The sequence below is a fragment of the Scyliorhinus canicula genome, chromosome 16, assembly GCF_902713615.1.
Source record: "Scyliorhinus canicula chromosome 16, sScyCan1.1, whole genome shotgun sequence".
NCBI classification, from domain to species: Eukaryota; Metazoa; Chordata; class Chondrichthyes; order Carcharhiniformes; family Scyliorhinidae; genus Scyliorhinus; species Scyliorhinus canicula.
The window spans coordinates 117,119,482-117,141,873 of record NC_052161.1 but is presented as its reverse complement, the minus strand read 5'-3'; the positions used below and the strand labels follow the sequence as shown (position 1 = coordinate 117,141,873).

Here is a 22,392-nt window from a genome sequence, read left to right as displayed (position 1 = left end):
CCCCCTAACCAGATGTCTAAAGGTTGCTGTTGTGAGTCTGCCTGCCAGTTCATCTAGAGTTCATCTCATCACAGGCAGGCTCTATTGTCAGACGATTAAAACCACTGTTCACTTCTAACCACGTGTCGTGTGAATTGATGGTCTCATCAATAGATTGATGGCCACACTTCCAACATTGAACATTCAGGTCAGCCTCAGCTCATTTGCTGAAACCTATTATTATAGACTTGACCTACAGAACACTCTTCTGCCAGCCTCCCATCTTTCACCATAAATGAATTTGAGCTCATCTAAAACTGTTGCCCCTATCATAAATTACACCAAGTCCCCATCACCGCTCAGCATTTGAGAGCTGCTGTCTCAACCCAGATCCCTCTTCTCCAAAGAGAAAATGCTGGAAAATCTCAGCCGATCTCACAGCATCTGCAGGGAGAGAAAAGAGCTAAAGTTTCGAGTCCAGATGGCCCTTTGTCAAAGCAGATTGCTCTTCTTCCTGATTTAATTCTGAGAATGAATTGCCTTGGGCTCCGACTGGGATGCACCGACATGCAGGAGCTGTCTGGGGGATAGAGCAGGAGGAAGGCTGAGCAAGGGACAGCTTGACGCCCGGGGCCGCCATGGAAACGACGTACGTGCCGTGGCATCACGCCTTGTGACGTCGCTAAGAGGGGCACCAGCGCGCAGGGTTACTGAGGTGCCTGGTTGCCATGGAAATGTGGAGAGCAGGCCGCGGCTTCAGACTAAGGGGCGCGCGCGCGGCATAAGCAGAATCGCCGGGGGCGCGCTTGAGGCAAAAGAAGAATCGCCGGGCGCGCGAACTTTCGTGAAATGTGAGTCCAGGGGCGGTGCAGGGATGGACTTCGTCCGAGAAACAGAGAGATTGGACTGGTCCCGGGGATTGGGGGTGGGGTGGGGTAATGGGGCTGGTCCTGGGGATTGGGGGTAATGGGACGTCCTGGGGATTGGGGGTAATGGGACTGGTTCTGGGGATTGGGGGTAATGGGACGTCCTGGGGACTGGGGGTAAGGGGACTGGTTCTGGGGATTGGAGGGATAATGGGGCTGGTCCTGGGGATTGGGGGATAATGGCACTGGTCCTGGGGACTGAGGGATAATGGGACTGGTCCTGGGGATTGGGGGGAATAATGGGGCTGGTCCTGGGGATTGGGGGGCTAATGGGGCTGGTCCTGGGGATTGGGGGGGATAGTGGGGCTGGTCCCGGGGATTGGGGGGATAATGGGGCTGGTCCTGGGGATTGGGGGGATAATGGGGCTGGTCCTGGGGATTGGGGGTAATGGGACTGGTCCTGGGGACTGGGGGGATAATGGGGCTGGTCCTGGGGATTGGGGGATAATGGGGCTGGTCCTGGGGATTGGGGGATAATGGGACTGGGGGATAATGGGGCTGGTCCTGGGGATTGGGGGATAATGGGGCTGGTCCTGGGGATTGGGGGATAATGGGACTGGTTCTGGGGACTGGGGGGGAATAATGGGACTGGTCCTGGGGATTGGGGGGCTAATGGGGCTGGTCCTGGGGATTGGGGGGGGATAGTGGGGCTGGTCCCGGGGATTGGGGGGGATAATGGGGCTGGTCCTGGGGATTGGGGGGATAATGGGGCTGGTCCTGGGGATTGGGGGGATAATGGGGCTGGTCCTGGGGATTGGGGGTAATGGGACTGGTCCTGGGGACTGGGGGGATAATGGGGCTGGTCCTGGGGATTGGGGGATAATGGGACTGAGGGATAATGGGGCTGGTCCTGGGGATTGGGGGATAATGGGGCTGGTCCTGGGGACTGGGGGGATAATGGGGCTGGTCCTGGGGATTGGGGGATAATGGGGCTGGTCCTGGGGATTGGGGGATAATGGGACTGGTTCTGGGGACTGGGGGATAATGGGACTGGTCCTAGGGATTGGGGGGATAATGGGGCTGGTCCTGGGGATTGGGAAATAATGGGACTGGGGGATAATGTGGCTGGTCCTAGGGATTGGGGGGATAATGGGGCTGGTCTTGGGGATTGGGGGGATAATGGGACTGGGGGATAATGGGACTGGTTCTGGGGACTGGGGGATAATGGGGCTGGTCTTGGGGATTGGGGGATAATGGGGCTGGTCCTGGGGATTGGGGGGATAATGGGGCTGGTCCTGGGACTGGGGGGGATAATGGGGCTGGTCCCAGGGACTGGGGGGATAATGGGGCTGGTCCCAGGGACAGGGGGGATAATGGGGCTGGTCCCAGGGACTGGGGGGATAATGGGGCTGGTCCCAGGGACTGGGGGGATAATGGGGCTGGTCCTGGGGATTGGAGGAGATAATGGGATTGGTCCCGGGGATTGGGATAATGGGGCTGGTCCTGGGGATTGGGGGAGATAATGGGATTGGTCCCGGGGATTGGGATAATGGGGCTGGTCCCGGGGATTGGGGGATAATGGGGCTGGTCCTGGGGATTGGGGGATAATGGGGCTGGTTCTGGGGACTGAGGGGGATAATGGGACTGGGGGATAATGGGACTGGTCCTGGGGATTGGGGATAATGGGGCTGGTCCCGGGGATTGGGGGGATAATGGGGCTGGGGCTGGTCCCGGGGACTGGGGGGGGGGGGGGGGATAATGGGGCTGGTCCTGGGGATTGGGGGGGATAATGGGGCTGGTCCTGGGGATTGGGGGGGATAATGGGGCTGGTCCTGGGGATTGGGGGGGATAATGGGGCTGGTCCTGGGGATTGGGGGGGATAATGGGGCTGGTCCTGGGGATTGGAGGGGATAATGGGGCTGGTCCCGGGGATTGGGGTATAATGGGGCTGGTCCTGGGGATTGGAGGGGATAATGGGGCTGGTCCTGGGGATTGGGGGGGATAATGGGGCTGGTCCTGGGGATTGGAGGGGATAATGGGGCTGGTCCCGGGGATTGGGGTATAATGGGGCTGGTCCTGGGGATTGGGGGATAATGGGACTGGTTCTGGGGACTGGGGGATAATGGGACTGGTCCTAGGGATTGGGAGATAATGTCTGGGGGATAATGGGGCTGGTCCTAGGGATTAGGGGGATAATGGGGCTGGTCCTGGGGATTGGGAGATAATGTCTGGGGGATAATGGGGCTGGTCATAGGGATTGGGGGGATAATGGGGCTGGTCCCGGGGATTGGGATAATGGGGCTGGTCACGGGGATTGGGGGATAATGGGGCTGGTCCCGCGGATTGGGGGATAATGGGGCTGGTCCCGCGGATTGGGGGATAATGGGGCTGGTCCCGGGGATTGGGATAATGGGGCTGGTCACGGGGATTGGGGGATAATGGGGCTGGTCCCGGGGATTGGGATAATGGGGCTGGTCATGGGGATTGGGGATAATGGGGCTGGTCCCGCGGATTGGGGGATAATGGGGCTGGTCCTGGGGATTGGGGGATAATGGGGCTGGTTCTGGGGACTGGGGGGTAATGGGGCTGGTCCTGGGGATTGGGAGATAATGGGGCTGGTTCTGGGGATTGGGGGATAATGGGACTGGTCCTGGGGATTGGGGGATAATGGGGCTGGTCCTGGGGATTTGGGGATAATGGGGCTGGTCCCGGGGACTGGGGGGATAATGGGGCTGGTTCCGGGGACTGGGGGGGATAATGGGGCTGGTTCCGGGGACTGGGGGGGATAATGGGGCTGGTTCCGGGGACTGGGGGGGGATAATGGGGCTGGTCCCGGGGATTGGGGGATAATGGGGCTGGTCCTGGGGACTTGGGGATAATGGGGCTGGTCCCGGGGATTGGGGGGATAATGGGGCTGGTCCCGGGGATTGGGGGGATAATGGGGCTGGTCCTGGGGATTGGGGGATAATGGGGCTGGTCCTGGGGAAGGGGGATAATGGGGCTGGTCCCGGGGACTGGGGGGGGGGGGGGATAATGGGGTTGGTCCTGGAGATTGGGGGATAATGGGACTGGTCCTGGGGACTGAGGGGGATAATGGGGCTGGTCCTGGGGACGGGGATAATGGGACTGTCCTGGGGATTGGGGGGGGGGATAATGGGACTGGTCCTGGGGATTGGGGGGATAATGGGACTGGGGGATAATGGGACTGGTTCTGGGGACGGGGATAATGGGGCTGGTCCTGGGGACTGGGGGATAATGGGACTGGTCCTGGGGATTGGGGGGTAATGGGGGTGGTCCTGGGGATTGGGGGATAATGGGGCTGGTCCTGGGGATTGGGGGATAATGGGACTGGTCCTGGGGATTGGGGGGTAATGGGGGTGGTCCCGGGAATTGGGGGATAATGGGGCTGGTCCTGGGGATTGGGGGATAATGGGGCTGGTCCTGGGGAAGGGGGATAATGGGACTGGTCCTGGGGATTGGGGGGTAATGGGGGTGGTCCCGGGGACTGGGGGATAATGGGGCTCGTCCCGGGGACTGCGGGGGGGATAATGGGGCTGGTCCTGGGGATTGGGGGTAATGGGACTGGTCCTGGGGACTGGGGGGGATAATGGGGCTGGTCCTGGGGACGGGGATAATGGGACTGTCCTGGGGATTGGGGGGAAAATGGGACTGGTGTTGCGGATAGAGGCTAATGGAACGGGTGGAGAGAATAGAGGGGAAAGGGGCTATTACTGAGTGGTTGGACCAGATAGTAACAAAATTGGTGCATAGTGGAAAAGATTAGCATTGTGTGGAGATTGACAGTGACTGGTTGAAAGTATATGGTGACATTGGCTCACATCTGTTTCCTTGCATTCATTACAAATAAGGAATGTCATTGTTGGAATAACTTTGTGTTTGTCTTGACGCCCCAGTATGGTGCACCGTCAGAGGTACCATCCTTTGGGTCAGGTGTAAACTGAGGCTGCAGCACAGTTGGATGTAAAAGATTTTGTGGCGCTATTTTGAAGAAGAGCGCGAGAGCTCCCTGCAGTATCCTGGTCCTTGGCACAGGTTGGCACAGCCAGGGGCAGTGGGAGGGCGGACCCTCTGGGCAACCATATTGGGGGGCAGGGTTTGGGTTATGTTACTTTTGGGGGTGGGGCAGAGGGTGAGAGAGAGAGAAGTGAGCCCCAATGCTGTGGTGAGGGGGCACCGATGCCGTGGTAGGGTGGGTTGGGGGAGAGCCCCTGATGTTGACACCTGTGGGGAGAGCCCTCAATTATTGTGGTGGGATCGCTGCATCCTTACGGGGTTGTGGGGGGGGGGGGGGGGGGGCTTTACTTTCTGTGCCCTGATCTCTGTGAAGTTGGCCATGCCAGCTCCATCAGGCTCCACCCTGTCACAATGAACCATGCCCAGTGTTTTATTTTCAGTGAGGCTCCAGTTCTAAAATTCCAGCTGGGCCACTGGAAAACTGCACGGCGAGTCTCAGTCAGAGCTTGACACTCTGGAAAAAATATGGGAAAATCTTGCCCGATATCTCCGTCCCTGACGATCCCTCTCATTTTCTCTCCATGAGTTTATCTTCCTCCTCGCTGCATCCACGGTTGTCTTTCAGTTATGTATTCCTTTTTTTTAAAAATAATTTTTATTGAAAAATTTTGAATTTATACAACAATAACGCACCTTAGTAAAATACCAAAAATAACAATAATATTAACAATCATAAACATTCACCCCACCTCCATGAACTATCCCCTCCTCATCTACTTTCTTGGGCTGTGCCAGGGTGTTTGCAACTTTGGCGCCCTATTTGTCCCCAGATAAATTTCCAGCTCCATATTGTCTCCATCACAAAGGCTGCCTAATTCACTGGGGGAGCAGAGAGGTGAGCGGGTGGTGATCAAGGAGAAATGGGAAGAGGAGTTGGGAAGGGAGATCATTTGGGGAGTATGGAGTGACGCACAGCGAAGGCTAAACGGGACCTCTTGTGCAAGAATGAGCCTGATCAGTTTAAGGTAGCGAACAGGGTGCATATGATACAAATAGTATCTCGCACTAAATATAAACTTTTCTGTTCTCTTCAAAATGTCAAACTAGCACAGAGTTTTCTATTGCACCAACTCTCAACATAGATAAAATCCACTCTTGAAAAGCAGTCAGTACTCCGATTAGGTTAATACTCCTGATAGCCTCTGACTGCTTTCTGGTTGCATGATCACAATACATTTCCAAATATCTTTGAAAATCATCTCGAGAAATGGAAACTAAAAGCAAATATTCCTAATTTATTTTTGGTGGTTGGATATTTTAGGACTCAAAACAACATCTATTTAAACACAAATCTAATTAGCCCGATGAGATGCGTGTAATGGAATGGAATAGCTCAACCCGTTGAGCCCTTCCAAATGCTTGGAATGATCTGTGAGACATGTCCCTAACTAAGAGCAAAGAGCATCTTGTAATTGCAGGCATGATCCAATTGATGCTTATTAAACCACTGTGAACATAGAAAGGCAATGATTTCCGTATACCAGTGCCTTTAGAATTGCCTCTTTTTGTTCACCTCAGGAAAAGGTGGCGCCACCTGATTTTCTCCTTGATCATGCAGTCACCCAACAAAGAAATTCACCAAGTAATTCATAAGAGACAAAAATACTTCTGACACCTTCTGCATCATTTAAAAAGTAAATTTGAAAACTTGGTTCTCGGAGACGTTTTCATTCAAAAGATTATTGGAAATTATCACAATGTTTGAAATGTGAAGGATACCACTGAAAGCGAAAAATACAATGTTATGTAATATATGTTAGAATTTATTATTTTTTTGCAGAAATGTTATTAAGTTTCTAAAACTGCTGGTGAAATCTTTGTATAAAAAAAGTATCCCCTGGAAATGACTGTCATTGGATTATGGTGAATGGTATATAACATGGAAGCTTTATGCTTAAGTAGTTGGGTGCCTTTTATGTACGAAGCTTGGGCTGAGAATAATAAGTGTTCAGAATTGTAACAATGTGTTCTCGAGGCAGCCCTAGGGGCTTGTTTAGCACAGTGGGCTTGTAATGCAGAACAAGGCCAGCAGCGCAGGTTCAATTCCCGTACTGGCCTCCCTGAACAGGCGCTGGAATGTGGCGACTAGGGGCTTTTCACAGTAACTTCATTGAAGCCTGCTTGTGACAATAAGCGATAATTATATAAAATTAAATGAGATCTACAAAGACCTGACTGCTGGTAGGTTATAATCCGTGTGGTCATGCTGGGATTGCCACTCGGTGGCTGAGTGATGGGTAGCTTTACGCTGCTCTTACGTCACGTTAGACATGAACCTGATTGATGGGACCTAGGAGAGCTTTATCCAATACCAACAAGGAGTCAGTCCTGTTCCTGTCAGTATTTGAATTTGGTGACACTATGTGTTTGTCTCCAGGATTGCTTGAGTGACCGGTGCAAAGGTTGCACCTCACACCACTAGTTACAGAATCTTTTTTTTTTAATTGTTATTAAGATTTTCACAAAATATAAACAACAAAACAATATTAACCAAACAACCATAGTAACAACCAAAGAACAAACCCCCCCCCCCCCCCCCCCCCCAGCAACTACAAAAACAAAAAAAAAGAAAACAACAAAAAGGAAAGAGATAACACCCGCCACATCCAACAAACCCATGTACACAATTCTCCCTCCCACCGAACCAAACCCCCCCCCCCCCACCCCGGGTTCCTGCTGCTGCTGACCTATTTCCCTACCGTTCCGCCAGGAAGTCCAGGAAAGGCTGCCACCGCCTAAAGAACCCTTGCACCGACCCTCTCGGGGCGAATTTCACCCTCTCCAACTTAATGAACCCCGCCATGCCATTGATCCAGGCCTCCACGCTTGGGGGCCTCGCATCTTTCCACTGAAGCAAAATCCTGCGCCGGGCTACTAGGGACGCAAAGGCCAGAACACCGGCCTCTTTCGCCTCCTGCACTCCCTGCTCAGCTGCTACCCCAAATATACTAGTTACAGAATCTATCTGTCTGGAAAGAGTGGAGTAGGAACAGACCAATCAACGTCCAACCTGCCATCCTGGCCATTTACATTTTTGAGATACAAACATCTGGAAGTATAATTTCTACAATAGGAGCCTGCTTCATTTTTCACAGTGTGCTGGCTGATGGCAACTGGACATTCTTGACTTCAAAGCCCAAGAAATGGCAACCTTCCTGAAATCAGGATCTCTAGTAACAGCTGATTGGCTCAGTTCTGTGGAGGGCCGGGAACATCTGGCCAGTATTTTGCGCAGAAACAAGAGGAAAATATTTGGTAAGTAAAAATCTATCCTCCTCAAAAACCTGAAGGGAAACACACGATGGACAGGCAGATTTCTGACAATCTCTCTTCACAGAAAGATGTGAAAAAAGGCTGGGAAGGACTAGTTGATTTGTTAAAACTCCAGATTCGGGGATTTAATCTGTTTAATTCCTTTCCACAATTTCCTTTCGCTAGGGTGGGTGGTGTTTACTGCTTGTCATATTTTAATATCCTCATTGCAATTTTGATAATCAAGAGGACATGGGGTGGTCGCGGGGAGGGGGGGTGAAAAGAGGGAAAATCTGTACAGACTGTATAGTTGATTATTGGGAAGTATGTTTCCCGGGGTGTTTATTTGCTGTAATCTGTTCTGATACATGTTTGTAATAAAATACATTTAAAAAAAAGAAGACACGGGTTGCACAGTGGTTAGCACTGCTGCATCACAACGCCAGGGACCTGGATTGAATTCTGGTCTTGGGTGACTGTCTGTGTGGAGTTTGCACGTTCTCTCCGTGTCTGTGTGGGTTTCCTCTTGGTGCTTCGGTTTTCTCCCACAGTCCAAAGATGCGCAGGTTAGGTGTATTGGCTAAAATTGCCCCTTGGTGTCCAACGGTTAGGTGGGGTTACGGGGATAGGGCGGGCAGTGGGCCTTGGTAGGGTACTCTTTTGGAGTACAGGTCTGATGGGCCGAATGGCCTTCTGCACTGTGGGGATTCTGTGAGGACAAGAGGACATACATGTGTATATATACAGTGGGAATGAGTACAGTACAGACAGCTGGTTTGGTTTAACTGTGTTGTGCGCAAGTTTCCATCCACTCAAATCACATTTTTGGTGCATTTATTCTGGAATTGATACCAGCTCTTTAGTTCATTAGATGTGTCATTGCTGGTTGTGGTTGTTTTGTCCGACAAACTGGCATCACTATGATAGTTCAAGTTTGGGAACATTTTGAGTAATTGAAGAAGGATTTATTTTTCAAAAGCATGGATTGATGGAACCTAGACTTGCATTATCTGTTACCAATCAAGAGTCAGTTCTGTTCCTGTCAGGATTTGACCTTGGCAACACTATTAAACAAATGTGTTCGTCTCCAGGATTGCTTGAGCGACCAATGCTCCCCCCACAGGTTGCACCTGACACCGCTAGTTACAAGATCTTTCTGTCTGGGAAGAGTGGCGTGGGGAAAACAGCAGCAGTTGCAAAGTTTGCCGGCCTAGAAATTTCCAGTGTTCATCATGAGACCACAGGTGAAGCTACAGACTATATCAGCTTTATGTATGTATGTATGTATGTATACTAAAGTGTCCATACTGGCTATATGCATGTGTCTATACATATATATTCTATAATTATGGCAGCACGGTGGTGCAGTGGGTAGCACTGCAGTCTCACGGCGCTGAGGTCCCAGGTTCGATCCCGGCTCTGGGTCACTGTCCGTGTGCAGTTTGCACATTCTCCCTGTGTTTGCGTGGGTTCTGCCCCCACAACCTAAAGATGTGCAGGGTAGGTGGATTGGCCGCGCTAAATTGCCCTTAATTGGAAAAATGAATTGGGTACTCTAATTTAAAAAATAATGTATTCTGTATTTATATATGGCGCTATTTCTGTATTGGCTGTGTATGTAAGTTGATGCAGTATTATGCTATACATGTACATGTACACAGTACTGCTCTGGCTGTGGGTATGTGTGTTCTATAAAATCACTAAAGCAAAAACAATATCTCTGATTCTAGTGAAGGATTTATCTGTTTTTTTGAGATAAAACCTCTTGATTGTCTTAAATGCAGGAATTCAGACAAGGACAGTTTATTGGCCAGCAAAGCTGGTGGAGAATGGTCGAGTGATCATGTTTCGTTTTCAATTCTGGGACTGCGGTGAGGCCTCACTGAAGAAGTTTGACCACATTCTTGCTGTAAGAAAGCATCAAAAACATTGTCTAAAGTAATGTACAGATTGAGTGTTGTAGGTGCATTCCTCATGTCATGGCCAAATAGGACAAGCAATTGCCAAACAACAACCAAACAAAACTCAGTAACTGGAAATGTATTCTGAGGACTGCTTCCTTCCTCATGTCCGTAAATAATTATCTAGTTTAGTGCATCTATGTTCTGTTGTGAGATGCTAATCTCTTTTTTCATTCTCTCATTCAGTCGGCATAATGGGCGGCATGGTGGCTCAGTGGTTAGCACTGCTGCCTCACAGCGCCAGGGACCCGGGTTCAATTCCCACCTTGCGTCATTGTTTGTCTGGAGTTTGTACGTTCTCCCCGTGTCAGCGTTGGTTTCCTCCCGGTGATCTGGTTTCCTCCCACAGTCCAAAGATTTGCGGATTAGGTGGATTGGCCACGCTAAAATTTCCCCTTAGTGCCCAGAGGTTTGCAGGTTAGGCTACGGGGTTATAGTAATAGGGTTCGGCAGACATGGATAAAGTGCTTATTCGAAGGGTCGGTGCAGACTCGATGGGCCAAATGGCCTTCTTCTGCACTGTAGGGATTCTATGACATAACCTCTTTCAATGGAATCCCACCAGCACACATGACTCCCTTGGGAGTCTTTGGGGACTATATTACAATTCGTATTAGTACAAAGACTTAGTGCGTACAGGCGCCCCCATATTTGACCCCAGGTTTGATTCTGGGTTTCTGTTGAATGAATTCATCTCAGCGGGGATGATTATTATAAAGGCAAAATGCAATGGATGCTGGAAATCCAAAATAGAAACGGAAAATGCTGGATAAACTCAAGAAGTCGGGCAGCATCTGTGGAGAGAGAAAATTCTTCAGCAGAAGAATTCTACAAACTCAAAATGTTAACCCAGTTTCTTTTGTCACAGATGCTGCCAGACCTGCTGAGTTTTCCCAGCATTTTCTGCTTTTCTTTCAGCAGGGATGGTTGTTGGTTCTCTAAAATTGACCATAACGTTGTTGGGGCTAGAGAGAGGATAAATTGATCCGTTTTTGCTGCTAATTGCAATTCAGTGACCCCTGCTGAAAAGGGAAAATGTGGAGTGTTGGATGAGAACAGGATTAGATGTGCTTACAGGTGTGTGTAACACCGTTCAAGTGGCTCCCAGCTTTCGTTGCATAGATTGACATATGAAACTTGGCCATCAGTCAAGAGATTGGCTGCATCTTGGAGATGGTTAATGTTCATAAAACCCATATCCTACCAGGTGTCAGCAGCTTTGAAAGGGGAAAATTTACTTTGAAGGCATAATATCTTATAACCATTGTTTGAGGACATGTGCCTACTATTCCCCACATAAGGGGCAATTTTAGCGTGGCCAATCCACTTACCCGGCACATCTTTGTTGTGGGCATGAGACCCACGCAGACACAGGGAGAATGTGCAAACTCCACACAGACAGTGACCTGGGGCTGGGATCGAATCTGGGTCCTCAGCGTCTGGGGCAGCAGGGTAGCACAGTGGTTAGCACTGTTGCTTCACAGCACCAGGGAGAAAGGTTCGACTCCTGGCTTGGGTCACTGTCTGTGCGCAGACTGCACGTTCTCCCGCATCTGCGTGGGTTCCCTCCGGTGCTCCGGTTTCCTCCCACAAGTCCTGAAAGACGTGCTTGTTAGGTGAATTGGACATTCTGAATTCTCCCTCAGTGTACCCGAGCAGGCATTGTAGTGTGGCGACTAGGGGGATTCTCACAGTAACTTCATTGCAGTGTTAATGGAAGCCTACATGTCACACTAATAAAGAGTATTATTATAACCACTGCGCCACCGTGCTGACCCTCACGTATACTGATATATAATTCTGATTCCAGAGTGCTAAAGTACCTACTGGGGCCAATTGTCATGGGAAATGGGAGATGAAACTCCAAGAAAACTTGGCCCAAATTGTTTCAATACGCTTCTGTTGGCTCATTATCTACCAAGTGAATCACATAGCACAGAAGGAAGCCTTTCAGCCCATTGTGAATGTACCAGCTTTTAAAAGGACTCACCAATTAGTCCCACTCCCCTGTTCTTTCCATGTAGCCCTCTACATTTCTCCTTTTTAGGTATATATTCAATTCCCTTTCCTACTACCCAATACTACTGAATCTGCTTCCACCATCTCTTCAGAGAGTACATTCCAGACCTTCACAAGACTCACTAAAAAATAAATTCTCAAATTTATTTATTAAACCTCCTTTACACCTCTATGCTTTGACTCACGACCAAAGTGTGGTGCCCAGTATTGACAATACTCTACTTGAGGCTTAATCAGTGATTTATAACAGTTTAACAATACACCCTTGCTTTTGTACACCGTGCCTCTATTTATATATTTATTTTTCATAAATTTAGAGTACCCAATTCATTTGTCCAATTAAGGGGCAACTTAGCGTGTTCAATCCACCTACCTTGCACATCTTTGGGTTGTGGGGCAAAACCCACGCATACATGGGGAGAATGTGCAAATTTCACACGGACAGTGACCCAGAGCCGGGATCGAACCTGGGACCTCGGCGGTGTGAGACTGCAGTGCTACCGCTGCGCCACCGTGCTGCCCCTCCCTGCCTCTATAACGCCAACGATCCCATATATTTCTTTTAAACAGTCTTATCACCTTCAAAAAATTGTGTTTGTGAACTCCTGCACCTCCTTCAAAATTGTATCATAGAGTGCCTCTCTTCTATTTTGCTTCCAAAATGCCTCACCTTACACTTCTGTACATTAATTTCAGCTGTCATTTATCTGCCCTGTCTATAGCCTCCTGCAGACAGCTGCTATTATGCTTATAATTTTAAGCACTATGTTAGCTATATTTGAAATGATGCCCTCTGCACCCAGTCCAAGTCACTAATATATATCAAAATGAGCCGTAGTCCTAATACCAATCTTCAGTACGGGGCCTCACGGTAGCATGGTGGTTAGCATAAATGCTTCACAGCTCCAGGGTCCCAGATTCGATTCCCGGCTGGATCACTGTCTGTGCAGAGTCTGCACGTCCTCCCCGTGTGTGCGTGGGTTTCCTCCGGGTGCTCCGGTTTCCTCCCACAGTCCAAAGATGTGCGGGTTAGGTGGATTGGCCATGCTAAATTGCCCGTAGTGTCCTAAAATGTAAGGTTAAGGGGGGGGGGGGGGGGGTTGTTGGGTTACGGGTATAGGGTGGATACGTGGGTCTGAGTAGGGTGATCATGGCTCGGCACAACATCGAGGGCCGAAGGGCCTGTTCTGTGCTGTACTGTTCTATGTTCTATATACACCTACCTGTGCTAGTCTAATAAATAACCATTCAACACTACTCTCTTGCTTTCTGACTCTTAGCCAATTTTGGATCCAGGCTGCCATAGTCCATTTAATCCCATAGGTTTCAATTTTGCTAACAAGTCTTTTATATGGCATTTTATCAAACATTGTAAAATCCATGTACACAACATTAACTGCAGTACCTTTATCAGCCCTCTCAATTATTTAATTGGAGAAGTCCAGTCACACATGTTGCTAAATAATTTATCAGGCATTTCTTCTTCATCCATTTAGTTTGATCAATTTTTATAATCAACTTTCATAATACAAAAGGCAGAAACCTGCCCTATATTACCTTTGGGCTGTCTAAATAACAGGAGACAAACAGCAGGCCTGGACAGAACTGTCCTGTTCATTGGTGCTCCAGAGAGAGCAAAGAAAATCATTGCAATCTGATTCTGAATGTCAAGCAATTACCTATCATTTCTGTCTGTCATTAAATCTTTAACAAGTGCTTTCTGAAAATCCAAGTGAAATATTTTAACTATTTTTAATTCTCGTGTATTAGTTCAATAAATTCCTCGAACTGAGCTCCTATATTTAAGTGATAAAAATATTAACGAGTTTTGTGTATATGTAGATATGGTGTCCTGGAGGGAGACAAAGAGTGTAAAGATGAATAACCAGTTAATTTATTTGGTATTGGATGATGAAGTAATGGTGGCATTGTGTGGAATCTTCATGCTCAACTGAACCAGTAGAACAGGCAGAAGGGCCCTCCAATAAATGTCTTGCATATATCCCTCAGTATTCTACTGGAGTGTTGGCCAAGGCTCTCTGCTGAAAGTCCTGAGAGTGGTACTTGAAACCTATTGACTTAGAGACAGGAATGCCATTAATTGAATTTAGCTGGTGCACATTAGTGCACTGAGCTTCGTCAAAACACTCAATTTGATGACTTTGGCATTTGAGGTATTTTGATTGAATTACAATTTTCTCCAGTGTCTTCATATTTAGAGAATCATTTGAATATTCCATTTCGCTTCTGCTGCTCCTTACTTTTGCCTAATTAAATTTGTATACAATTTATACGTCATAGCCTAACCGTCAACACACTGTAGCTTACAAATTATAAGCAATTTATAACAAACATAGATGAAAAAGCATAACCAAAAATGGTGACAATAGGAAGTTTGCATCCTCTGCAAGATTTTAAATATTATATTGTTTGACATCTATAGTGCTGCATGATGGGAATCAAGACCAAGTGTAGTTTTCTGGTGAGATAACGTGAAAGAATTGAAATGAAAGATTAAGGGCGGGATCCTCCGTCCCACTGCACCCATTTTCTGGTGTGGTGCACCCCCATCGGCAGCAGGATTCTCCGTCCTAGCAGCCGGCCAATATGATTTCCCATTGTGGGCAGCCTGACGGTGTTGATAAATACGGGGACGTGAGTGCGCTGCCGGCGAAATGGAGGATCCCGCTGATGGAGAGTCCAGCCCTGAGTTAAATAGAATTTGACCAGGCTTACCAGTGTAGTTAAGTCCCTATTCTAAAGTCGTCAAACAATGCCTTTATTTTCATAAATTAATTATAAATTCCCTTGCCCAGGTTTGTAATGGAAACTACCAGATTGGTTATTGAGATGAGATGGTTGTACAATGAGGACCGACTGAATAGAATGGGCCTCTACTCACTGGAATTTAGAAGAATGAGTCGTGATCTCTTTGAAGCAAATAAGATTCTCTTTTTTTAATATTTTGATTCTCCATTTTCACATTTTCTTCAAAATTTACACCCCACCAACAAACAGTAAACGGTAATGAATACAATGTCAAACCCTTATCAACAACAACGATCCCATCCTCCCACCACCCCCAAACAATATGACAATATAAGCATCAAATAAAACGAAACCTCCCAAAGAAAAAGGAATCAGGAATCGCCTATGGTCACCATTGACATATATAGTCCACCCCCCCCCCCCCCCCCCCCAACCCCCCTCCCCTAGTATTCGAAGCCATCCAATCCCCGAAAGAGTACTGTGAATTACACCCTTGAATTGTAGACCCCCCCCCAACCACACACAGATTCTCCCCCCCCCCTCCCCCTCCACTTCCTCTTGTAAACTCCTCCTCCCAGCCTCAGTTCCTTCCCCAAACTTTTCACCCCGGCTAGACTCACCAAAACTTGTTCTACCAGGCCCCAACGGTTGCAGCTCCTCCCCCCACCTCACTCCCGTTCACTGGCCAGCTTAAACCGGCCAGAGTGGAGGCCCCGCCCGGGTCTCCTTCCCCCTTGCCCGACCCAGGAAAACCAAGAAATCCCCTTTAACATGCAACCCCAGCATACACACCCAAGCCCCAAAGAACCATCATTGCAAATGAAAGTCCCAACTCTTACCTTGTCCAAATATACAGTGTCGACTCATTTAGTACATACACCAACACGCAGTGAAAAGATTAAGTTACTGGAGGCTACATCGGTACAAGACCCGCTCTCAGTCCCATTTCTCAATTCTGCCACAGTCCTTCTGCCTTCGTTAACCCCTCCGCTACATCCGCCGTCCCAAAATAAAAGTCCTTGGATTTCTAGGTTACCCTCAACTTAGCTGGATACACTGTGCCGCACTGCACCTTGCTGTTGCATAGTGCCTTCTTCACCTGGCTGAAGGTCGCCCACCTCCTCGCCAACTCCACCGTAAAGTCCTGATATATGCATATACCAGCTCCAGCCCACTGCACCTCCTGCTTCTGCTTTGCCCAGCACAAGACCTTCTCCTTCACGCAGTACCGATGGAAGCAAACAGTTACCACTCTTGGCGGCTCACTCGCCTTTGGTACAGGCCTCCACGACTTATGAACTTGATCCAGTTCGTATCGAGAGGGATTGTCCCCCTCCCCCAATAGCTCCACCAACATCGTGGCAAAATACTCCGTTGGCCTCGGGACTTCCACCCTTTGGGCAGACACACGATCCTCAGATTCTGTCGCCTGGATCTGTTTTCCACGTCTTCCATTTTGGCTCGCAGACTGTTGTTGGTCTCTGTCACTCTCCGCAGCTCCTTCCCCATTGAGGTGAGTTGATCGCTGTGCTGCGAAAATGTCTCTTTCACTTCCTTCAGTGTCTCACCTTGCTCCCGCACCTCCGCCACTGCTCTCGATACCGCCGCCCTCACCGGGGCAATCGCCTCCTCCACCAGCACTTTCAATACCTCCCCCCATCTCCTCCTTCATCGCTTCCATGTGCTTTGTTAACTGTTTTTCAAGTTCCACGGACATCACTTTGGTCATTTCTTCTGCTGTGAGCGATGCTGCCTCCCCTGGTGCCCCAGCCTCCGCTTTCCTTACGGTTCCTGCGCTGACTTTTCCACTCACCGTCGGACTTTCATTAACCCCATTTTTCACGGCTGTTTTTTCCCCAAACTTGGACATTTCTCTTCACTGTGCCATCCACGACTTTTTCAGCCTCCGTTGCCCCTGGGACCGGGCGTTAAAACCCCAAAAATTCTATTCCCAAGCAGGAGCCCTCCAGTGTGCAGCTGCCTCCCGCCCACCATCACTGGAAGTCAGTTCAAGAGCCTTTAAGGAAAACCTGTAATCCTTTCTACGGCCTATATTCCTCCCCACAAGTCCATCTCAATGGCAACATTAACCAATTGGTCAGCAAATAAGATTCTTGAGAGGGTTTGACAGGGTAAATGCCGAGGAGCTGTTTCCCCCATGGCTGGAAAGACTGTAACTAGGGGGCACAGTCCCGGAGTAAAAGATCAGCCATTTAGGACTTGGATGTGTAGAAATGTCTGCACTTATCAGTTGTGAACTTTTGTGACTCTCTACCTCAGAGAGCTGTGGATACTTGGTTGGCATGCAGCATTCCAAGCTGAGATTGATAGATTTTTCAACTCTAAGGGAATCGAGGGATACGGGGATCAGGTGGGAAAGTGAAGTTGAGGCCGAAAATCAGCCATAATGTAATTGAATGGCTTATGTTTTAATGTTTAGTTGAGGCGCTGCAGCAAAATGACTGCAAGAGTGTAATTACATAGGAACCATGGAAACTGGCTTGCGGGACTAATCCTATCCCTCTTCCTTGGAATATTCTTTCACCTGCAGTAATGCTGCAATGCATAGGGGTATTGACTGAGATTGAGTAGACTGTTGTATGTACTGTTTGCAGTGAGCAGTTCTTGAATCATTTGCTTTATTCCCCTCAGGCCTGCAAAGACAAGGCTGACGCCATCTTATTCCTTTTCTCCTTCACTGATCGGTCATCGTTCGACGATTTACCCAGTCAAATGTCACGGATCATGCATGATTCCGAGAAGATTGTTAAAATTGTTATCGGCACAAAGTATCCTTTAATTATCAAGGAATTTCAGATTTGGACTTCAGATAACTGCTGACATTTGAAAAACTTTAATGTGTCTCAGAGATTATAAAATCAGTCACAGTTATGTATCAATATTTTACTAATTTATTTTCTTTCTTGATTTTAACTTGAAAGTATTTAACCAAACTTGTATTTTCAGCATGCTGTCCAATTAGTGGTTGAAGGATTTACTAAGTTTAAAAATGGTGTACATTCACCTCTAGCAAGTACACTTGCACGTTAAAATTTAAGCTTTACCTTCCAGTTCTTAAACACAAACTCTCGCTGGGAATTAGCATCCCCAAGGTGGCCTTTTTTCACACGTGGCCGCTTGACTGTGGAGGCATCACAACAAAGCTTTATTTTATCCTAATCCAATGTCAATACTTGTTCTTTCCAGCAAGAGACACTGGATAGCGATCAGTAATAGGAATCCAGCTGATTTTGTTTTTTCTTTGAGGGCAGCACGGTAGCACAAGTGGATATCACTGTGGCTTCACAGCTCCAGGGTCCCAGGTTCGGTTCCCCGCAGGGTCACTGTCTGTGCGGAGTCTGCACGTTCTCCCCGTGTCTGCGTGGGTTTCCTCCGGGTACTCCGGTTTCCTCCCACAGTCCAAAGACGTGCAGGTTAGGTGGATTGGCCATGATGAATTGCCCTGAGTGACCAAAAAAGTTAAGAGGGGTGATTGGGGTACAGGGATAGGGTGGAAGTGAGGGCTTAAGTGGGTTGGTGCAGACTTAGTGGGCCGAATGGCCTCCTTCTGCACTGTATGTTCTATGTTCCTTAGCCTGGGTGCACTGCCACTGCTTATAGGCTTTCAATGTCTTATTACAATTTATTTTTTTCCTTGAAGGAGCTCACAGTTTCGTACTGGTTTTAAATAGCTGCTGGACTGTATTGATATTATGAGCTATAGAATTGTAGCGGAAGGTAAATGTAACCTTTAGATAGTTTCTGTTGATATATGTGTAAATATCACTCAATATCCACTCATTTTCTCTAACTGAATGTGTACAGATTTGATCAATATATGCACACAGATGTCACCGAGAGGGAACTTCGTGATTTCCAGAGGACATGGCATCTGCCTGTCTTCAAAATAAAGAGTGTCAATGGTCCACGGTTGTCAGATGGAAAGACTCTTGATGGCAAAGCAGGGCTGCTGGAGGTAGAGCACATACTGAACGGTGTGGCTGAACAGCTCTGGTACCAAGATCAAGTGACAGCAGGACTTGTCCCTGCATCACATCACCATTGAGAGCCTTTAAGCCCTTGCTGAGGTAACTACAGCCTCTCCCCTAGAGCACGGTCTTAATCTATGTCTACGTGAAGGTAGTGACCTGCAAACCCTGGACCAAGTGTGCTTGGTTAGGTACCACAACCATTGCCATGCGCCTACTTCTGCAGTTTCACAATTAACAGCCAGAGTTCATATGTGTGTGAAGATTTGTTTTACAGTTTTTCAGCTGGCAACATTCAGCAAGAGGTCTGGGGAAGAGAAGTGCTTCAACTCAAGGCAACAACATGACTTTAAATCTGTTCAGCATGGATGAATGTCTGAGCTGCCACACACACTCTGCAACACTTAGCCAACTGGTAACTGCAGGGTGAACGGCCATGACTAGAAGGCGGGTGTTCTCCGTTTCTGTGCATTTTTGGACCAAACCATATTTATTGGATGGGTTAGGTTCATGTGCAGTTGGCCTCTGCATTGGCATGTTCCAGACCTATGCAACCCAATTTAAATGTACAGGGATTCTAATTAAAAACCAGCCAGGAGTAAAGGTTGCAATCTCTGGAAAAACGAGCAATCTTTACACTACCTGCATGGAAATGTAAACGATTTATACTGAGATGGATCCCAAGGTATATAGTGCCACTGGGCTTTAGTCCTGACTTTGAGATCAGTGATTGGCATAACCCAGGGGTGCACAGCAATTAACAGAGTCCTAAGTGTACAATCACAGATTGCTGATCACTACAAAAGTACAAATAAAGTAAAATAGGTTGGCAAAAAGGCGACTCTTTTTCCAAGCATATTGATGGTTCGATAATTTTTGTTCCATTTCGCCCCTTCCTCCTGAGGGGATGAGCTCTTGTTGGGGAGTGAGGCCACAGCGAGTGGCCCATAACTCATCCAAGGGACACTCCTGCCTATGGGAGCTTGAAGACAGCATTGCTTGGACCTTTAATAACAGAGGGCATCATAGCACAACTTGAACATGTTCAATGTCTACACATTGACACCACTGGGTAGCAGGATGTGGAACTTTGACTGATTACCACAGTCTTTTGACCCTGGGCATGGATCAGCTAACTCAACACAGACCAGGATCAATCCTAGGATTTTCTTCTTGAACAAGCTTGGTAAAGGCTTTCAATCCCTGATGCACAGGAATCAGTTCTCCCTATTGCAAAGGGTTTTCAAATGAGTATTTTATCACCCAACAGCTGCCACTTAACCTCTTGTTGAAAAGTTAATGCCTGCCTTACATAGCTTAACAGCTTTAAATGAATATTGCAGAGAGTGGCATATGTTACTTGATAATTAATCTCATATTTCCTAGCTGAAACTTTATGATCAATTTAAGTTGCTTTGCAAATATCTGAGAAGGGATCAGTGTGCAAGGGCACATTGCAGGAAATAACATCCAGTCCTGTGAAACTACAGATGGTGATATAATGATTGATTATATTTAAAAAGGGGTCAGATGACAGTTAAGACCCAAGTGAATGTTCACTCAGGAGTGTCACCATGGCTTCAAGCTGCCTGGAAATCATGGTCAGGAGAGGTGGTCATTTCTAGTCTCCCTTAAATGGGTGTAGTTGCAATAGGTAAAGCTAAAAACAGCTTTATATCTCATTTTTCATTACTGCTTTTGGACATGTTTAACCTTGAGACTTCTTTAATTTCAATGCTTTGCTGCTGCTTTTGCTCAGTAAATTTAACTGATTCTGAAATATGTTACCCCATTGTCCTCTCCCACCCTCTTTCAATCCCCAGGCTCATGATCTGTGTCTGCCCTACTGGATTTCCTGCTCTCTCAAACAATTCAACTGTCTATAATCAGTGCAATAAACTCACTTATTCAGTGCTAATGACGCATAACCATGGAACCGTGGCCTACGACTGACTTCATCAGCTGGGTAGGGCACATAACCTCTCCCTCTATTTAGGCTGGAGATGAATATTAGGCTGCAGAGAGTAAGAAGTAAAGGATTTGTGCACTAAGATTTTATTTACTCAAGGAAACATTTTTGTTAATAAATATTTATTTAAATAAACTATTGCTTCGCCTGCTCTCCCAAACAATTCAATTGTCTATAATCTCACTTATTCAGTGCTAATGACGCATATCCATGGAACCATGGCCTACTACTGACTTCATCAGCTGGGTAGGGCAGATATCCTGTCCCTCTATTTAGGCTGGAGATAAATATTGGGCTGCAGAGAGTAAGAAGGAAAAAGATTTTATTCACTTGAGGAAACATTGATGTTAATAAGTATTTATTTAAATATGCCACTGCTTCACCATCAACTCAAAATATTCTCTATCACTGAATAGTTCCACATAAGTGCTGGGTGTCAATGATCTTCTCCCCATGACATTCAGCATCATTACCATCACTGAATTGCTCCACCATCAATATCCTGGGGTGTACCATTGGCCAGAAGTTTAAATGGACCAGCTAGGCTGAGAGGGTAAGGTAAAGTCACCATATTCGCAGATGACCATAGGCTGCACTCCCCTTTGAGGGGTGATTTAACCTGAGGATCACCAGATCCCAGGCAAGGATACTGTAGTGGTAATGTCACTGGACTAGCAAACCAGAGGCCCAGGCTAATGCTCTTGAAACATGGATTCAAATCCCGTGGCAGCTGGTAGAATTGAATTCAGTTAAGAAATCTGGAATATAAAAGTAGTCTCAGTGACAACATGACAACGATCTTCGATTGTTGTAAAAACAAATCTGGTTTGCTAATGTCCCTCAGGAAGGAAATCTATCATCCTTACCAAGTGTGGTGGATGTATGACTCCGGAGAATAGCAATGGGTTGACTCTTAACTGCCTTGTGCAATGGCCTAGCAAGTCACTCAGTTCAAGGGCAATTAGAAATGGGCAACAAATGCTGGCCTTGCCAGCGATGCCTGCATCCCATGAGAACATTCAGGAAAAATATTTATAAATATTGTGGATAGGGTGGCACAGTGGTTAGCATTGCTGCCTACGGCGCTGAGGACCCGGGTTCGAATCCCAGCTCTGGGTCACTGTCCATGAGGAGTTTGCACATTCTCCCCCTGTCTGCGTGGGTTTCACCCCCACAACCCAAAAGATGTGCAAGATAAGTGGATTGGCCACGCTAAATTGCCCCTTAATTGGAAAAAATAATTGGGTACTCTAAATTTATTTTTAAAATAAAAATATCGTGGATCATTCTGTGATGAGGAACTTGTATCCTAATTCCCCAAAGCCTGCCCAAAGCTTACAATCCACTTGCCGGGATGAGTGCAGCTCAATGTAACAAAGAAATCCACTTGATTGGCACCCCATTCACCAATTTAAATATTAACTCCTTTGATCACTTGCATACAGAGCATTAGTGTGTACCATCGACAAGATGTGCTGCAGGACCTCACTAATGTTCCTTCGACAACACCTTCCAAACCTGCACTGACCACTGTCTAGATCAGGGTTTCAAAC

General features: G+C 47.5%; 1 protein-coding gene across 4 annotated transcripts; it reads left to right on the top strand.

Moving 5' to 3' along the window:
- Nucleotides 1–717: 717 nt before the first annotated feature.
- Nucleotides 718–21,002, top strand: cplane2 (ciliogenesis and planar polarity effector 2). Of its 4 annotated transcripts, XM_038773136.1 has the most exons (7): nt 718–830; nt 7,976–8,135; nt 9,224–9,376; nt 9,917–10,041; nt 17,534–17,670; nt 18,707–18,969; nt 20,694–21,002. In XM_038773136.1, exons 2-6 carry the CDS (start codon nt 8,024–8,026, stop codon nt 18,945–18,947), a joined length of 768 nt encoding a protein of 255 aa, XP_038629064.1. In that variant the 5' UTR covers nt 718–830; nt 7,976–8,023; the 3' UTR covers nt 18,948–18,969; nt 20,694–21,002. The 4 variants fall into 4 exon arrangements, with proteins under 4 accessions (XP_038629064.1, XP_038629062.1, XP_038629065.1 ...); XM_038773134.1 differs by having other exon boundaries at nt 18,707–21,002; XM_038773135.1 differs by lacking the exon at nt 718–830 and adding an exon at nt 5,643–5,845 and having other exon boundaries at nt 18,707–21,002.
- The last annotated feature ends 1,390 nt before the right edge of the window (nt 21,003–22,392 follow it).

Excerpts from the sequence above, each read along its gene's own strand:
- cplane2 (XM_038773136.1), top strand. The coding sequence starts at position 8,024 with ATGGCAACCTTCCTGAAATCAGGATCTCTAGTAACAGCTGATTGGCTC. Across the intron at positions 8,136-9,223 it reads AAACAAGAGGAAAATATTTG|GATTGCTTGAGCGACCAATG; the intron begins GTAAGTAAAAAT and ends GTTCGTCTCCAG. Across the intron at positions 10,042-17,533 it reads AGTTTGACCACATTCTTGCT|GCCTGCAAAGACAAGGCTGA; the intron begins GTAAGAAAGCAT and ends TATTCCCCTCAG.